The following is a 17,883-nucleotide window of genomic DNA, read 5'->3' on the forward strand; positions in this document are numbered from 1 at the left end:
AGGGCAACCTATTCTTTCTATTAAAATAATGACCCAGGAAATCTCAACTTACACTATATTATACAAATTTGGTGTGCATTAGACTGACATTTTCAAAAATTTTATTAGTCTTGCAATAGTGGGTATAAAAAGATCCCCATTGAAAATGGAATTATTAGTATTCTGTATCTAATCAGAAGGAAACATACCTATGGATTAAAGGTAAATAACTTGGCAATTTTGGAATCCACCACTCAGGGTTATGTTTAATATGTGTGTAGGCATAACATAGAGAGACTGCAGAGAGACTGCATTTATGAACTCAGAGAAATTGGCTTGGCTGTCTGAATTGTGGGATAAGAGCCTTTTAGGTAATAATTAAGATCTGGGCCTTAAGAAATTCCTGACAGTACCAACAGGTAGATCCAACAGTTTTCCACAGGAAAATATTTTATGCATTTATATTATTTTTACTAATAAAAATTTATAATGCACTTTCAACTGAGTTGAATTCTCAACAATGAAAATGTAATGTGACAATCACACAAAGACATGATAAAGATAAAGGTGGAGGAAATAGCAGGTGGTGCAATCCTGAGATGGGAACAAAATGACATTTAAGGTAAGAAAAGACCTAATCAGATGGAGAAAGAAGTTAGTCTGCAGTGTGGAAAATACCCTGAGGAAGATAAAAATTGAAATAAGATGATCTTTGAAGAAACTACTAGAGTAATTTAGAAAAGAGATAATGGGATATCACTTATCTCCAGTGACCTTGGCCTTTATCAGAAAGTCTCCAAAGGATAAATGTTGGTGTGGATGTAGAGAGATAGGAACACTCCTATACTGCTGGTGGGACTGCAAACTAGCGCAACCTCTGTGGAGAGCAATATGTAGATACCTTAAAGCTATACAAGTAGATCTACCATTTGATTCAGCAATCCTGTTATGGGGCATCTATCCAAAAGAACAAAAGACATTCCATAAAAAAAAATCTGCACTTGAATGTTTATAGCAGCACAATTCCCAATTGCAAAGATGTGGGAACAACCCAAGTGGCCATCAATCCATGAGTGGATTAATAAAATGTGGTATATGTATACCATGGAGTACTACTCAGATATAAGAAACGATGGTGATATAGCACCTTTTTTATTTCCTTGGATATAGCTGAAACCCATTATACTAAGTGAAGTATCCCAAAAAGGGGAAACATGTACCACATGTAGTCACCAGCAAATTGGTATTAACTGATCAACACCTAAGTGGACATATAGGAATCACATTTATTGGGCATCGGGAGGTGGGAGGGATGAGGAGGGGATGGGTATATACATACATAATGAGTGTGGGATGCGTATCATCTGGGGGATGGACATGCTTGAAGCTCTCACTCCAGGATGTGGGGACAATAGGGGGGAAACACAACACATATAACCTAAACATTTGTACCCTATAATATGCCGAAATAAAAATAAAAGAAATAATGGTAGTTGGGCAGTGGAAACACAGAAAGAATAAATTTAGGAGGTATTTAAGCAGGAACAACAATATAAATTGGCACACACACACACACAAAAAATCCTTATGAGTAGTGTGGTGATATTTGCTGAACACAGGAGCCCTGAAAGAGGAACGGGTTGAGCTGACAGTGGATACAGTTTAGGACATGATGGTTTGGACAATAAAGTACACATAACCAAAGATTTTTCAAGGACGTAGCCATTCCAGGGGCCGCCGGCACGTCCTCAGGCATCTTTCAAAAGAAATAGCATGCAGGACTTTTTCCACATCTACCAAGAGAGAGTTCTAACCAACTCTCCTGCATTTCAGTTTTTCTGCTTACCTCCACGTGGATACTGGTCCCCCAGTGAAAAATAAAAGTCATAATAGACATCCACTGCAGAGCTTATTAACACAGATTCTAGGCCTCCCTGCTCCTCTAAAAGTAGTATTAGAATACCTTGAAGTGGGCCATGTACTCTTCACTTTAACGTGAGCCCTACATTGCTCATCCACACTATGTGTTTGCCACTGCCTTCAGCATTTTCGCCAGTCCTTGCCCCTAGGAATACAGTCCTGGGCTTTTCACTCCCTTCCTCTCTCTCTCTTGATCTGGTCCCAATCAAGCTCCTTCCAACAACAAACACTCACTGAATCTTGGGGAATTGGCAATGGGAAAGAAGAAAAGTGTGCTGACAGACACAGCATTTCACAAGCAGTTTCCCTTCATAATTTGTAAATTCATATATAATCTTGAGAGGTAGCTACTAAAATAAGGCGCTTTTCATGGAGATTAAGTAACTTGTAGAAAGTCCTTTATCCTAAGTGAGGTCATGAGTTTGAAAACTAGACTATATGATAGGCAGGTACATAGCAGCTCAAATGCCAATGTATAATAAAATAAAATAAAGCATCCTGAGGCAATAACACGAAAGCATGGACAGGGTTAATGGAAACTTCTTCATCTTTTTCTTGTGAGGGTGAGACGAGAGGCATCAGTGTCCCTAAGGCCCTAACTAGGAAGCTTTTCCCAAGATTGAGCAGTGGTCAGGGAAAATAAGTAGGCAGAAATCAACCCCTCAACCAGTTCTTCCTTTCTGCTCCACTCTGTTCTTTGGTTCCTGTGTTTGCCCTTGGCAGATTTTCTGTGTGTCTGTCAGCCGACTCTTCTTTCCCTTTTTCCTGATCCCCAAGATTTGGTGAGTGTTGGTTGTTTGAGGGGGCTGGATTGGGACAAGTCTTGGAGGAAGACAGCAAGTGAGTCAAAAGCCCAGGTTTGCATTTCCAAGGTCCATGGATTGAGCACTATAACCTTCTTCCCTGAGCAAGTCCCTTTTAGGAACCGAGGTCATAGTCTCCAGTACCTGTGTGTGTGCTCCACTGAATGGGCACCAGAGATCAGAACAGATGGAAACTACACGGCTGGGTGAAGTGTGGCCATAGTTAGTATTGTTCAGGCAATTCTGTGTCAGACATATGACAAGAGCTCATAAACCTAACCTAAGATTAGAATTAAGTGTGCCAGTATGTGTGTGTGCCCAGGGGTGCTCTTGTCAGCATTTATGCATCTGCCTATTTCTGTTCCCTCCTTTACTGTGTAGTCTGACTGCTAATGATAATGCTAATGTTACAAAATATAACCTAATCCAAAGAGGTAAAGTTTGTTATGTGCTTACTATGTCCAGACTGCATTAAAGCTTATATTTAGGTCTTTTTCATTTTGTCTTAATAATAATTGTAAGAATTTGAGATAGTAATTTCTTTTATAAGGAATTAAATATTCTATCCTAACTTTATGGTCCTTATGAAACAAAGGATCATTAAGTTTGAATAGTTTTCCCAAATTCACAAAGCTAGTAAATTTTTGAACTGGGATTAAATTAAGTTCTGGGATCTAGCTTTCTGAAGCCCCAGAGAGCATACTGAGTGTCAGTGTTGTATCAAGATACTGTGGACATCTGTGCATATGTGTGCATATGTGTGTGAAAGTGTGTATCTATCACAATGTCATAATCACATCTAATAAAACTAATACAAATTCCTTTATATCATCTAATATGTATCTCATATTTAGTTTTGCTTAATTATTTATTAATTGAATTCTATAGCTTATTTGTTTAAAAAGAATCCAATCAAGAACCACATGGATTTGATTACTCATTTTCTTAAATTTATTTTAATGTAGAAATGTGGTTTCCTCATTTAATACCCTCATTTAATGCCCTCTATCCCTTTTAATGGCATTGGCTTCTTGAAAGAAAAGAAAAAAAGAGATTGTGTTGTAGATTGTGCCACAGTGTGGATATGTCTGATTGTAGATGAGAAGGCTCAGAGTTCACTTTCTGTTTTTTGTGCCCAGGGGTTTCCAAATGCTTTTGGATGACTGCACATACACATTTGTATTTGAGTACATTTAAATATAAAAACTAGAGAAGACCTTTCCCCACATATGTATGAACAAAGGATGACTTCAGACAGGCTGGGAGAGCTATGATTCTAAGTATATGGTTTCAGGATGCTGGAGCCATATGTTGCTTGTGTATGTGAGTAGCCTAGAAGAGGGGTTTTCAACATGAAGGTTCTGACAACCTAACCAGGTCTCTAGTGTTAGCAAAAGATGAATTGTATGCTCTCAGTAGAAAAGTATTAAGTGAAAGACTATATATCTTGGGTTAATCTGTCCATCTAATAGAATATGTATTCACAAAGAAATAATCCTTTTGAACAGAAATCCTGATTGATTGGGTTAGTAAGTCTAATGTATTAGGATATTACACACTTGAATAACAGGGTGCTGGAAAATTATTATTATTATTATTATTATTTTGGAGAAGATAGTGCTCATGGGCCTAGTTATAGACAATTTTTCTAATTTAAATTTGAGTTACACTTGTCATCTAGCATAGTGTAGGAACTTAGGTATTGTTTCCTTAACTGAATTAGATTTTTGGATGGCAATGATGTGGTGTTGACCTCACAAATTTAAGAGACATAGTCATCAGGTGGCCTTGAGAAAAGCAAGCGGTTTTCTTAGGACAGATATTGACATCCACAATGACAGAGCAGGTACAACAATGATGTTCATAATGTGACATAAAGTGTAATCCACTAACATGTTAAAAATATATCATATAGTGTGATAACTTGTATCAGAAGACAGTGTACAATGAAGAGTGTGGCCAGTCTGGAAGGCTTCCTGGAGAAGTTGTGCAAACTACTACGGGTGGCCAAGAGAAAGAAGTTTTCTTTAAGTAGGCTAACTGTATCTGGGACAATTTTAGTTTTTGCATGTGGCTGCCATTATTATTAATTTCAACTTCTCAGTGGGACTTCAAAGGGGACCTACTTGAATGATTAACTATATGATCACTCTGTCTTTAGGAACCAATATTGATAATTGGCTGGAAATCAGAATGACTCAAGTTTCTCTAACTATCCTTTATCACCTTCTGTCTTCAGGACTTGAGACTGGTGCCACCTTTGTCTACCATGATCATTTTCAACCTGAGCAGTTACAACCCAGGACACTTCATCCTGGTGGGGATTCCAGGCCTGGAGCAATTCCATGTATGGATTGGGATTCCCTTCTGTATCATCTACATCATAGCCATTATGGGAAACTGCATCCTTCTTTACCTCATTGCAGTGGAGCGTAGCCTTCACGAACCCATGTTCTTCTTTCTCTCCATGCTGGCCATGACTGATCTCATCTTGTCCACAGCCGGTGTTCCTAAAACACTCAGCATCTTCTGGCTGGGGGCTCGAGAAATCACATTCCCAGGGTGCCTTACACAAATGTTCTTCCTCCACTATAGCTTTGTCCTGGATTCAGCCATTCTGATGGCCATGGCATTTGATCGTTATGTGGCCATCTGTTCCCCCTTGAGATACACCACCATCTTGACCCCCAAAACCATCATCAAGATTGCTGTGGGCATTGCCTTTCGAAGCTTCTGCATCATTCTACCAGATGTATTTTTGCTGACACGCCTGCCTTTTTGTAGGACACGCATCATTCCCCACACCTACTGTGAGCATATAGGTGTTGCCCGGCTCGCCTGTGCTGATATCTCCATCAACATCTGGTATGGCTTTTGTGTTCCCATCATGACAGTCATATCAGATGTGATCCTCATTGCTGTGTCCTACACCCTCATCCTCTGTGCTGTCTTTCGCCTCCCTTCCCAAGATGCCCGCCAGAAGGCCCTTGGTACCTGTGGTTCCCATGTGTGTGTCATCCTCATGTTCTATACACCTGCCTTTTTCTCCATCCTTGCCCATCGCTTTGGACACAATGTCTCCCGCACTTTCCACATCATGTTTGCCAACCTGTATATTGTTATCCCACCTGCACTCAACCCCATTGTGTATGGAGTGAAGACCAAGCAGATCAGAGATAAGATCATACTTTTGTTTTCTACCAAGAGTATGGAATGATGATCCACTGGGCAATAGAAAATCTAGGAAAATTTTATGGTATATGGAAATGTAGCAAGAATGAAGAAGCAAATACCATTTAAAGAGAGAACTGCTTTTAGCTGCTTTCATGTAGCTGGAAAGTGGCATAAGCTATATGAACAAATGGTCTTGATGACCTGATTGCTTGTAGAAAAGTGGGTTGTACAGGATATGATCATGTGATTAAGAAAAAGAAGGTAAAACAGACAGCTGAATTACCCTAAGTGGAAAGAACAATAAAACTTGGAAATTGTGATTTGCAGCTATAATGAGCAACATGGTTGTTATGCACTCTATCTTTTAGACTTGTAAATAATTTATTGTTTAGTTATTTTTAAAATGTTTAATTGACAAATAATATATATATATATTTATGTGGAAGAATATGATGTTATTATACATTGATTTATCAGGGAATCATTACATTAAGCTGATTAACATTATCCTTTACCTCTCACATTTATCATTTCTTTGTGGTAAAAAGATTTAAAATCTACTCTTAGCAATTCTGAAGTATACAGTACATTATTTTTAAATATAGTAGTCGCTGTGTACAATAGATCGCTATAACATATTTCTCTTTCTACCTGAAATTTTGACCCCTTTGTCTAACATCTCCCCTTTGCCTATGCACTTCCTGCCCCCTCTGGTAACCAAATTCCACCCTCTACTTCTATATGAACTCTAGTATATAGAATTAACACACATCCCACTGTAGGAGGAATCTGCTTTCTGAGCCAGCTTGCTAAAAATGATCTCAGATACCAGGAGATTTTCTGGTATTCTCTTATTCTCATCTGGTTATTTCCATTTTGCTGAGAACATGGATTGGCCCAGACCTGATATTTTTAACTTTTTTGAAGAAATAATAAATAAGTAGACTCTGAGTTGAGATAATCAAAGTATATACTCCTTTATTCCTGGTGGGAGTTCGAATGCATGATTATGTGCTGGCATGCAAGAATGGCTCCCATGAAAGGCTAATGACCAAGGAAAACACAAAGTCAAGGGGATGACTACCTGTTCTGTCTCTTCTTCCTTTTCCCACTCTCTCTCTCTGGCTCAGTTGTCTGCTATTATTTTTCTACCCTCTTCCCCAGGAGAATTTGTTTATTTCTATGACTTCTTGATCTCTTTACTGGCAATGCTATATCTCAGCTTTCATATGTGATCTGATGATTTCAGTGTTTGCTTTCTGAGCTCATAGGGTCAGTGTTAGGATTAAAGAATAATATAGATGGATGTACTTGGCAGATTGCAAATGGTGTTCTAATAGTATCTGCTATGTTAGTATATTTAGTAATTACTGCTGCTATACTCACCTCAGATACATCATGTTTAAACTTGAATTCATCATTTTATCACTTAATATCCTCCTCCTCTTTATTGTTTATGGAAGAAGAAAAGAGATTAGGCTCAGTTTTACCTTCCCCAAGTTCAGATCTATTGCCCTAGCCATCAATGGCTCTGTCTGGTGAGAAAAGTTGCAAATTTGCCATTATCAGTCCATGAATGAAATTATATGATCTGGTTTGTTTGCAAAAATGATAATTATACAAAAATTAGGAGGCAACTTTCCCACACGTAAATTGTCTTATCCTATATATTTCCACATTTTTAAAATGTCCCAACCTGTACTAGATATGGTATTAATAGGGAAATTGTGTGTTATTTTATCTTTCCACCCTCAGAATTTAGTACATTATTTTACAAATTGTAGGGATCAATGAATGTGTCCCTAGCAACTTCTCTTCAGACTTTCCACATCTCACCATTCTTTATATCTTCCTTATTCCCTTAGATTTAGTCCTGCTCACTCTCCCATCCATTTGTCTCCACCTTAATCCGGATACTTGCAACGTGTACCTAGACCGAATATTGCATGTATGCTTTATGTCAGATGTCCATCACAATTAGGGGTAGTTTCTGTGTTCAGGAAACTCATGTAGAGCTTATTAAAAATGAGTGATGGAATGGATTTATAGCGTATGCCTTTGAATAAAGGAGGCAGTTGAGGGTTTTTATTCTTGTATTTGCCATTTTGATCCTAGATTATTAAAATAAAGTTACAGATGTCTTACCTATCATAATTTTAGTCCAATAACATTCACAAAGCACCTGTGATATGAAAGAAAATGCACACAAACTAAAAGTAGAGTTATTGAGCAAGTATACACACTGTTTACAAGCAAGAAGCTTATTGCTTAGCAAGAAGAGTAGCCACACATGTAGATAATTTACGCACAAAATTTAATGTTATATATTGCAATGATTGGAGTATGCTATTATAGGAGCACAAAGGAAGCTTCCTCAACCATTCTGTGGAGTCATGGAAAGCTTTATGGAAGAGCCTATTTCTGTGATGTGACTTGAGGAACAAAAAGAAGTTGAGCCTCAAGAGTAGGGGTTGAGAACTGCCAGCCAGAGGGGATTGCCTGAGCTTAGGTGGGGAACCATGTGTTTCAAAGATTTGTCTAAATTGATGGAAGAATCATCCATTTTAATGATGGCATTAATTAGAGGAGTTGACAGTGAGAAAAATGGGTGCTTATAAACCAGAATGTTCAGCAAATGTAGGGAATGGATTTGAACATCCATAGAAGAGGTTTGTAAACTGTCTCATAGTTGACACTATTGTTGGCATTTGAAGATTAATTATTAATCACACATCTCTGTCTACTTCCTCTTGCAAACTAATTGACAGATAGGCATAGAAGTCAGACAGGTGGACATAAAAACATGAACTTTATTTCAGTTAGTGTTCAGTCCAAGGATGTGATATGACTATATAGTGAGACTGGCTTCCCATTACTTTATTTCTATATCATAGCTTGGCAGGACACACCTAAAGGTGAGAACAATCACACTAGCTCATCTGTTTGCAGAAGGAAACCACTGAACCACAAATGTGGACATTCATATATGTGAACACATGGGAAGAAAGGCCTCTAGATCAGTTTTTCTCTACCTACTGATAAAGAAGGACTTTAAAAAATTGTTTCCAAAAACTGAGGATTAATATTGTTGTAAAATGCAGTATCATAGCTTACTAAAAAAAATTTTATGAAATACATACAGAAAATTCAAGCCTCACATTTCGTATTTTATTCAAAAGACATAAAAATCATTCCATACATCCTAACACTCTGGGAGACCAAGGTGGGAGGATCACTTGAGGTCAGGAGTTCCATCCAGTCTGAGTGACAGTGAGATCCTGACTCTACAAAAAATAGAAAAGTTAGTGTGGTGTGTCCCACGCCTGTAGTCCCAGTACTCAGGAGGCTGAGGCAGAAGGGTCACTTGACCCTAGAAGTTTGAGGTTGCAGTAAGCTATGATGATGCCACTGAACTCTAGCCAGGGTGACAGAGTGAGACATTCTCTCTCTCAAAAAAAAGATTCAATAAATATAGCTGGAATAAACATAAGATAGGAAATAAATAAAGACTTACTAAAATTACACACATTGTTGTTTGAAAGTGTGTAATCATTTAGATGACTAATGTAGAGGACTTATATTAGACCCATGAGATTTTTGTCATTCTGCAATTATAGTAAAACAAAAATTTATGGATAAAATATTGCAATTCCAATGTTGAAAGTCTAGACAAACCTTTGAAAGGAATACCATATATATAAGTCTTCAAAGTTTTAATGTATCAAATAAGCTTGCATCTTGCTTGTAATTTTATCTAACCCTGATTGAATTGATGGCGATGTTACTTGCAGGCAATAATATATGATTAAACAATTTTTGTGTGTATGTTTTGTGTGGTTAGGTTTTGCTTTTCTAATATTCATAGTAGAGAAATATGTCTTACAAAGGTCTATTAATAGGAATAGAAGAAATGATGTTAAAGAAATTTCATCATTTCCAAAATAATTACCTTTATATTTTATTCAAAATTAGCCAAATAATGCTATATTTTCTAGAAACTTAAGTCATTTTTCAAGATAACAAATATATTGTGAATGGTTAAATTTCCTACACATGGATTATTTTTTTAATGGAAAATAAAATTCAAAACATTCTATTAAATTAGTAAGTTGTTCAGTGTTAACTTTTTGTAGATATGAAATATATAGTCTATCACTTATTTTTTTAAAAAGTATTGGTATATGGAATATGACATAATATTTTGCAGAAATTCTGATCTTCCAAACTTTTAACTTCTATATTTGACTCTAAATTGTATCTACTATTGAAAACATGTTGCATGATATATTGAGACTATTAAAAATACAAAAGATAGCTAAATAAGAAAATTTGGCTATACAATATACATTCTTAAAAAGTTGGAACAAAAAGGTTTCTTATTTTGAATGGAAAAATAAGCAGCATATATACTCACCATCAAATTGGTATTAACCGATCAATACTTAAGTCCACATATAGTAATAACATTCATCGGGTGTCAGGTAGATGGTGGGGAGTGGAGGTGATGGGTGTACTCACACCTAATTGGTGCTGTGTGCACTATCTGGGGGATGGACATGCTTGTAGCTCTGACTCAGGTGGCGCATAGGCAATATATATAAGCTAAACGTTTGTACCCCTGTAATATGCTGAAATAAAAAAGAATTTAAAAAAAAGGTTTCTTATTTTGAAGAAACTCTAAAAGTTCATTGTACATTTCACACATCTCAACATAAATGTTTCCCTTAATAGCTATTATTTTGCATCAGGGAAAAACTCCTTATTTTGATCAACTTCAATGTTATGACATAATAAGCTCTTTAATTTTGCTAACTACTACAGACAATTTGCCTGTACCTATTAGTATTTCATGAAAACATATTTTTTTACCAAACTGAACTCTAAATTACACTTGTTGACATTGTGTCCTTCATAATTTTATATACAGTTCAGAGTTAGTTAGGTTTGCCGTAAGAGAGTTGAAAAAATAATTCTTTCTTCACATCACAGTCATGTACAAATCCTACATATAATAAAATAATTATTATGTTAGGAAATTTGTGCTTTCATCAAGTTGCCATGAAAAATACTTTGTAAGCTTTATTTGTTCTGTGAGTTAGATTTCCATATCATGAACTAGCTCCTAAATGTGTAAAGTCGTATTGTCATTGGGAAGTGGGCAGCCTGCTCAGGGCAGAGGCTACCTCAAGAGAGAATGGCAAGCTGGGCTCCTCACTGAGCACCCCCAGTACTAAATCATCACATTGGAAGAGTGACTCCTTGTTTGTGGTCTCTGCGTCACATCACAAGAACTACTCCCATATACCTTAGGTTGTACTGTTTACACACACAAAATCCCATAAGCAAAAGGCCCAAAACGAGAGGGGATAATAGGACTACTCTGGACTATAAAAACATAACCACAATTGTATAAGAATTTTTTTTGTTATTGTTGTTTTGGTATTGAATTTTTTCTGTAAGTGTATACATAAAGTTTTTTTTCAAACTAGAGATTAAAAACATAAACTGTAGTGATATATTGTAAAAGATTTGCCATTACCATATTTTATTACTGTAAATAAAATACCATATTTTATTGCTGTAAATGTGAGAGCATGTATTTTTTGAAGGAGGGATGGAGTTGTGAAACTAAGAATGTCAATCATTCAGGTACAACAGATACATGTCAGATAAGCAGAGTGAGTCTTAAAACTGACTCTTACCAAGACACAGAACATTGTGTAATGTCGTGTCAAGTCTCCTGAGATCAAGGCACCTGATAGGTGCTTTCTGCCTGCTATGTTAATCTTTACAACCACTTTTTAGGGAAAATACATTAATCCTCATTGTACAGCAGGAAAACTAGGCTGAGAAGGGTTAAGGAGAATGCTCAAGATTACACAGTAGTGGAGACTTTTACAAAAGTTCAGGTCTTTAAATTATGCTCTTTTGTCTCTTTAGAGGCCCCCATCCCATCACCAGCAGGAATCCGTCAGCCATGATCAGTCACAACCTAGACACAGCTTTGGGGGCTCCTGCCAAGGTCTCCTCACCTGACTTCTACCTAGATTTATTCCACATTGAGCCAAACACTGAAGGTCAAGGGGCAGAAACAATACTAAAGAATGACAGCTGTCAACTTCCAGATGGCAACTGGGTTTGTCATTAGTGTAGAGTGAAGCACATCTCCATATCCCTACTCAGTCTCTACCATTCCCCAGGTCCTGAGCATACCAGTTACATAAATCTGGGACCTGGAAAAGTCTACAGAGAGAACTTAAGATCTCTGCTAATTCCTCATTAACAGTTCACAGCTGAGACCAGCAGATCCTCAATCCCGCCAGGGGCTCAAGGCCCATGCCACCTGAAATGCTCAAAGAAGAGAACCATAAATCCTTCTCACCCATACCTGCTCTCTCCTAGCTTGCCACAGAAGCATCTTTGGAGTCTCCTAGGGCCCAGGGGCACTGTCAGCTGAATGGCCAGACTGGAGCAGCAGGCACTGAAGCAGAATTGGGTGGATAGCAACAGGATGCCCACTCCTTGTCTTTAATCCGAACTCCACAACAGAGAGGTGAGAGGCCCCCATCCCATCACCAGCAGGAATCCCTCAGCCATGATCAGTCACAACTTAGACACAGCTTTGGGGGCTCCTGCCAAGGTCTCCTCACCTGACTTCTACCTGGATTTATTCCACATTGAGCCAAACACTGAAGGTCAAAAGTGCCAATACCTGATAATATGCCACCAAAAGCCTTTTAGAATTGATGAAAATGAGTTTCTCAGCCTTTGGTTCAGAGAGCAACTTTGGGGTAGAAAGGAGAGCATGTAGTGGAGGGCCAGTGCAGCCTTTCAGGTTGAGAGCTGGGGCCGAGGGTCACCACTCCCTTCCCGTCTCCCATTCCAGATCAGAATGATGTAGGAAGTTTGAGCTAGGGGACAGTGATGCCACATTTCTTGTTTTGGTTAGAAACAGTCCTGTAATCAGCTTTTGGTTCTATTAGCAAAGGAAGTTTTCTCTTTGATCTAATCAGAACCTTTCATCCTGCTTTTTGGTCATTTATTTTTTTCAAACTCCAGACCATTCTGCTTCTAAACATACTTAGTTCAGTTCACAACCCAACTTTCTTTTAAAATTTTAAGATATATTAAAAGACTATTGATCAGAGTATAAAATGAGAATGAAGAATGTAGTGGAAAGAGGCCAGAAAGGGATATACTAAGAGTGCTGATGATAACAACATTTAACATGTGTTGGACATTTACTGTGTTGTAGACACTGTTGTGTCCTATGTGATTATTTTACATTTGTCATTTTATTTAATCCTTACAATGTTCCATGTAAAGCAGATGCATTTATTATTATCTATAATTTAGAGATGAGGAAATTGAGCTACAGAGAAGTTGAGGACCTTGTCCAAAGTCACACAGTTAATATATGGAAGGACTAGGATTTGAATCTAGACACTCTGGCTTCAGAGCCTGCCCTGGCTGTTATCACTGTGCTGAAATTGAAATAAACAGAAACAAGAAAAATGTAACATTGTGCCGTGTTTCCCTCCCAGCCCAACCTCTTCCAAAATCAGGGTGAGGACCATGTGTTCTGATTAAACCATGGTTCTAAGTTATTAATTGATTCACCCCAAATCACATACCGTATCTGAGACTGAACACAGTTTGTTCAGATTCATTTCTTGGATTGTTACACTGGGCCTTCTTTTTTTTCCTTAGTGCATCCAGCTGCACTTACTATGTTCTTTGATGTTCTACTCTGACCTAGAGGGAATGCCTTGTTCCTCACGTCTCTTAGGCAAGAAACAATATGTGAGCCACTCTGAGTACACTGGCCCTTAGGAGCCAGGCTCACCCTCAGGATGATCAAAAGAAAAACGACATGGGAGATGGTGACCTTGTAGTGAGCTCTGGCCTGGAACCCAATGGAGGAAGAGGTAGCAGGTGGTAGGGACAAGTCTCAGTTAGCAGCTGATTCATGCAGGTATCTGCCACCAGTGCCACAAGTGCACATGTGAATGGAGTTAGAGTGAGCACACCGTTAGGGTAGGAACAGAAACTCAGAGTTAACACAGAACTTTAGAACCAGTGTGAGGACACAGGTAGCCCCTTCTGCCAAGAAGAAAACTGTTGTCAAGAGAGGGACAAGGCTAAGAATCTGAGAAAATAAACTGTCCTGGGAATCTTCTTTCTAGCCCCAGATCTATGTGACTATATCCTTTTTGTATGTGAGCTTCTTGATCTTAGGAAGATCACAAGACAGTGTAACGCCTCTACAGTGGCATCGCCACCAAGGAGATGCTCCAGAACTCTGAGCCACACACAGCCCAGAGCCAGCCTGTGCCTGGGAGCTCAGGGAGAGTAGAAACGCCACTTTACTTCTCCCTGTGTATGTCCTTGCTGAACTCTCGACATGCAGGGGAAGCTGAGGTGGTGAGGCCTGGATGTGGGGTGAGGGGCTGGGGAGAAGAGAGAGCAGAGGTGGCAGGTGGAAGATGAGAAGGGTCCAATTATGTGTGAAGAGAACTAGATACAGGGCAGGCAATGAGCCTGGAGGGTGCAAGAGGGTCCCCAGTGTCCTCCTTTTCTCCTTCACTTAGCCAGTAGGAGGAAGTGGAAGAAGTGTATGCTGAGGACACAGGGGAACTGGGAGAGTTGTTTCTGGAATTTTTCCAAGAGGAAATGTGCTAGCAGAGCCCACACCCTGAGTACAAAACTTGCTTAAGAGGCCCTGCCTGGGTACAAGTTGTGCTTGCCCTGTGGTTTGGGGAGAGACATTCCTAGGCCCTGAGAGAGTTGACATCCTCCTTCCTTGTAAAGGCTGGGCCTGGCCTGTGGTAAATTGGAGCTTGGCAGAATGTTCCCAGGGTCCAGAGGAGTTGGTAGGGCCCCCGTCATGAGAGAGACAGGGCCAGGCCCCAGGACTCACCAAAGCCTCATCCTTCAGAAGGAAGCACTGGTTCCTAAACTAACAAGACTCCCGAATGGGAGAGTCTAGTCTGGTTTATTGCCTGTCTCTATTCTGAAGGAGTCAAGGTGTTGGTCCAGGAGACAGACGTGCAGAGAAGGCTGTGTGGGAAGCTTGAGGTGAGGACCCAACGCCAGAGATCTGATTCTCTGTTCACCTGCCCCAGGTCCCTCAGTCTCCAGGACAGGTTAGGATGCCAGATTCTCTCTCTCATAAAGTTCAAGGTCATAACTCTCGGGTAGAACATGGAATGCCCACCTTACCAGCCTTATTTCAGGCTGCTCTTTATCTAGTTAAACCCAGGCAAGCAAACTCTTCCCTCACCCCACCCCCACCACTTTAACCTGACCACCAGACGCACGGCCACTGTGGCATCTGACCCCAGGCCCTCTCACTGCAGTCCAGCCCTGATGTACTCCTGTGTCCTTACATGGGTTTTCCCAGACTGTGTTCTGTAGAACCCAAAGTATCTGCTCATGGACAAAGGACAGAGGAAAGAGGAGCCAGAGATGCCTGCACTGGTTAAAGTAAAAAATTAAATTCCATGACCCAGGTGCCTAGAACTCTTGTGGACCAGAGCTGGAGGGAGGGATGCCAGAAACCATGGGCATCTGGGCAGAAGTACTGAATAGATGGGAAGGAATGTTTGGGAGAGTGGGTCTTAATTTAAATAGTGGCTTCTGCAAATGGATCATGGAACGGGAACTTTGCCTGAGCATCTGTCGGTGTGAACGGAGTAGGAAACAGCCATCCTTACATCCTTCCTTCTCGCTTACATCTCCCCCTGGCTGGAGAGAACACAGCAGCTATACTGTAGTTGGAGGGATTAGGCTTAGAGAACACAAATGACTTTTTCTGGGACAGGTTATTTAAAGCAAAACATACCCTAATGTCCCCATGTGCTTGAGCTAATGAGGGAATATTCTATCCAGAGGAGAGGATTATCAGAGCATGGTCTTCAGTCAAATGAGTTTCAATTCAAATCTTAGCTCTTCTATTTACCACCTGGAGTAAGATCATTAACTCTCAGAAACTAAATTCTTGGATCTGTCATATGAGAATGTTAGCAAACCCACGAGACTATGTAAGGGAATCCATAGGTCAGTATATGCCAAATTCCCAGAACACTGTCTAACACAAAGAGGGGGGTCTGCCAATGCTACAGCATCCTAAGCCCTATCCACACCCCACCTATCTAAAATTTCTGCAGAATTTGTAGCTGCCGCTCACAGATTTCATTTATGTCCTTCAGGGAGACAGCCAGATGCAACCAGGAGATGGGGCTGGATCCTGCACTGCCAGCTCTCAACCACACCGTTCTGATCTCTGGGCCTGGGCCCTTTGTCCTGCTGGGGGTGCCGGGACTGGAGGCTCTGCACGTCTGGCTTTCTGTGCCTGTGTGCCTGCTGTACATGGCAGCTTTGGTGGGGAATGCCCTTCTGTTGGGACTGGTGGCAGCTGACAAGGCACTTCGGGCACCCATGTACCAGCTTCTGGGGCTTCTGGCAGCTACTGACTTGGTTCTGGCCACATCCACGGTGCCCAAAGCTCTGGCTGTGCTCTGGGGCTTGTCGGGTGAGATCTCCTTTGGAGCTTGCCTAGCCCAGCTCTTTGTTGTCCACGTGGCCTTCATCGCTGAGTCCTCAGTGCTGCTGGCCATGGCCATGGACCGCTATGTAGCCATTTGCCAGCCTCTGCGCTACAGGGCGTTGCTGACCCAGCGTGTGGTAGGAACAGTGGCTGTGGCTGCTGTGACCCGTGGTGCCTGTGTCATGGTGCCCCCTGTGATCCTGCTCCAGAGACTGCCTTACTGTGGGCAGCGAGCCCTGCCCCACACCTACTGTGAGCATATGGGGGTGGCTCGGCTGGCATGTGGAGACACGCGCCCCAATATCTGGTACGGATTGGCCACCACGCTGCTCTCCCCAGCCCTAGACCTAGGGCTCATAGGTGCCTCCTACGCCCTCATTCTCCGTGCCGTCTGCCGCCTGCCATCCCATCGTGCCCGAGGCAAGGTCCTGGGTACCTGCGGGGCCCATGCCAGTGTCATTGTTCTCTTCTACACACCTGCCCTCTTCTCCTTCCTCACTCACCGTTTCGGCCGCCACACAGTGCCCAGCCACATCCACATCCTGCTGGCTAACCTCTACGTGGTGGTTCCCCCGGCCCTCAATCCTGTGGTCTACGGAGTGCGGACCCGGCAGATTGCTCAGAGGCTCAGGTGCTTGCTTCAGCTCTTCTGCACAGGGGCAGTGAGGAGGGTGGGGCCGGAAAGGCCCTCCTGACAGGAATAAATGTGTTGCTATATTCTCCAACTTCACCCTCAGATAATCAGGTGATGCTGCAGGACCCACCTGTGTAGAGCTCTAACCAAGGTATCTCCACTGTCTGCCCCCAGGTGGCCCTATGCTCCTGCCAAACTATTTTCATCACGCAGGCCCAGTCTATTGTTGGCCTTCCTACCTCTGTATGGGTCTCCATAGATGGATCGCACACATGAAGGTGTTGAGCCTGGAACATGACAGACAGGGAGGCCCAGGACACAGTCTGAGGACTAGGATCTCATCTTTCTTCTTCACTCTACCTAGCCAGAACGTGATTACTGAAACATGGCTCTGAATGGGGCCTTTTCTACGGTGCCTGACACCAAGCAGGAACTTCGTGTTTGCTGGAAGGATAGAGACAGGAGGGGCTCAGGACATGGCATGATGTGAATAAAATAGAACACAACTCTGGAAATGAACATGGTTTCTGACATGGGTGATTAATACCTAGAGCAGAGGTCCTCAGACTTTTTAAACAGGGGGCCAGTTCACTGTCCCTCAGATCATTGGAGGGCTGCACTATAGTTTAAAAAAAAACCTATGAACAAATTCTTATGCACACTGCATATATCCTATTTTGAAGTAAAAAAACAAATGGGCAAAAACACCTGCATGTGGCCCGCAGGCCAAAGTTTGAGGACGCCTGACCTAGAGCTTGGGAGACCTGCTGGATTTGGATGAGAAGGGAGTGGACAATACTGTGGCTGCCTCCTGAAGCTCTTTT

The 17,883-nt window shown here is 41.0% G+C and overlaps 1 protein-coding gene across 1 annotated transcript; it reads left to right on the forward strand.

Annotated features, from left to right (window-relative positions):
* Nucleotides 1–4,959: 4,959 nt before the first annotated feature.
* LOC105883490 (olfactory receptor 52H1) lies at nt 4,960–5,919 on the forward strand. The gene has a single exon (XM_012786611.2). The coding sequence runs from the start codon at nt 4,972–4,974 to the stop codon at nt 5,917–5,919; it is 948 nt and encodes a 315-aa protein (XP_012642065.1). The 5' UTR covers nt 4,960–4,971.
* The last annotated feature ends 11,964 nt before the right edge of the window (nt 5,920–17,883 follow it).

This window comes from Microcebus murinus, chromosome 4 (genome assembly GCF_040939455.1).
Source record: "Microcebus murinus isolate Inina chromosome 4, M.murinus_Inina_mat1.0, whole genome shotgun sequence".
Taxonomy (NCBI): Eukaryota; Metazoa; Chordata; class Mammalia; order Primates; family Cheirogaleidae; genus Microcebus; species Microcebus murinus.

Bases quoted from the DNA above. Each gene is read 5' to 3' on its own strand.
- LOC105883490 (XM_012786611.2), top strand. From the start codon at position 4,972: ATGATCATTTTCAACCTGAGCAGTTACAACCCAGGACACTTCATCCTG.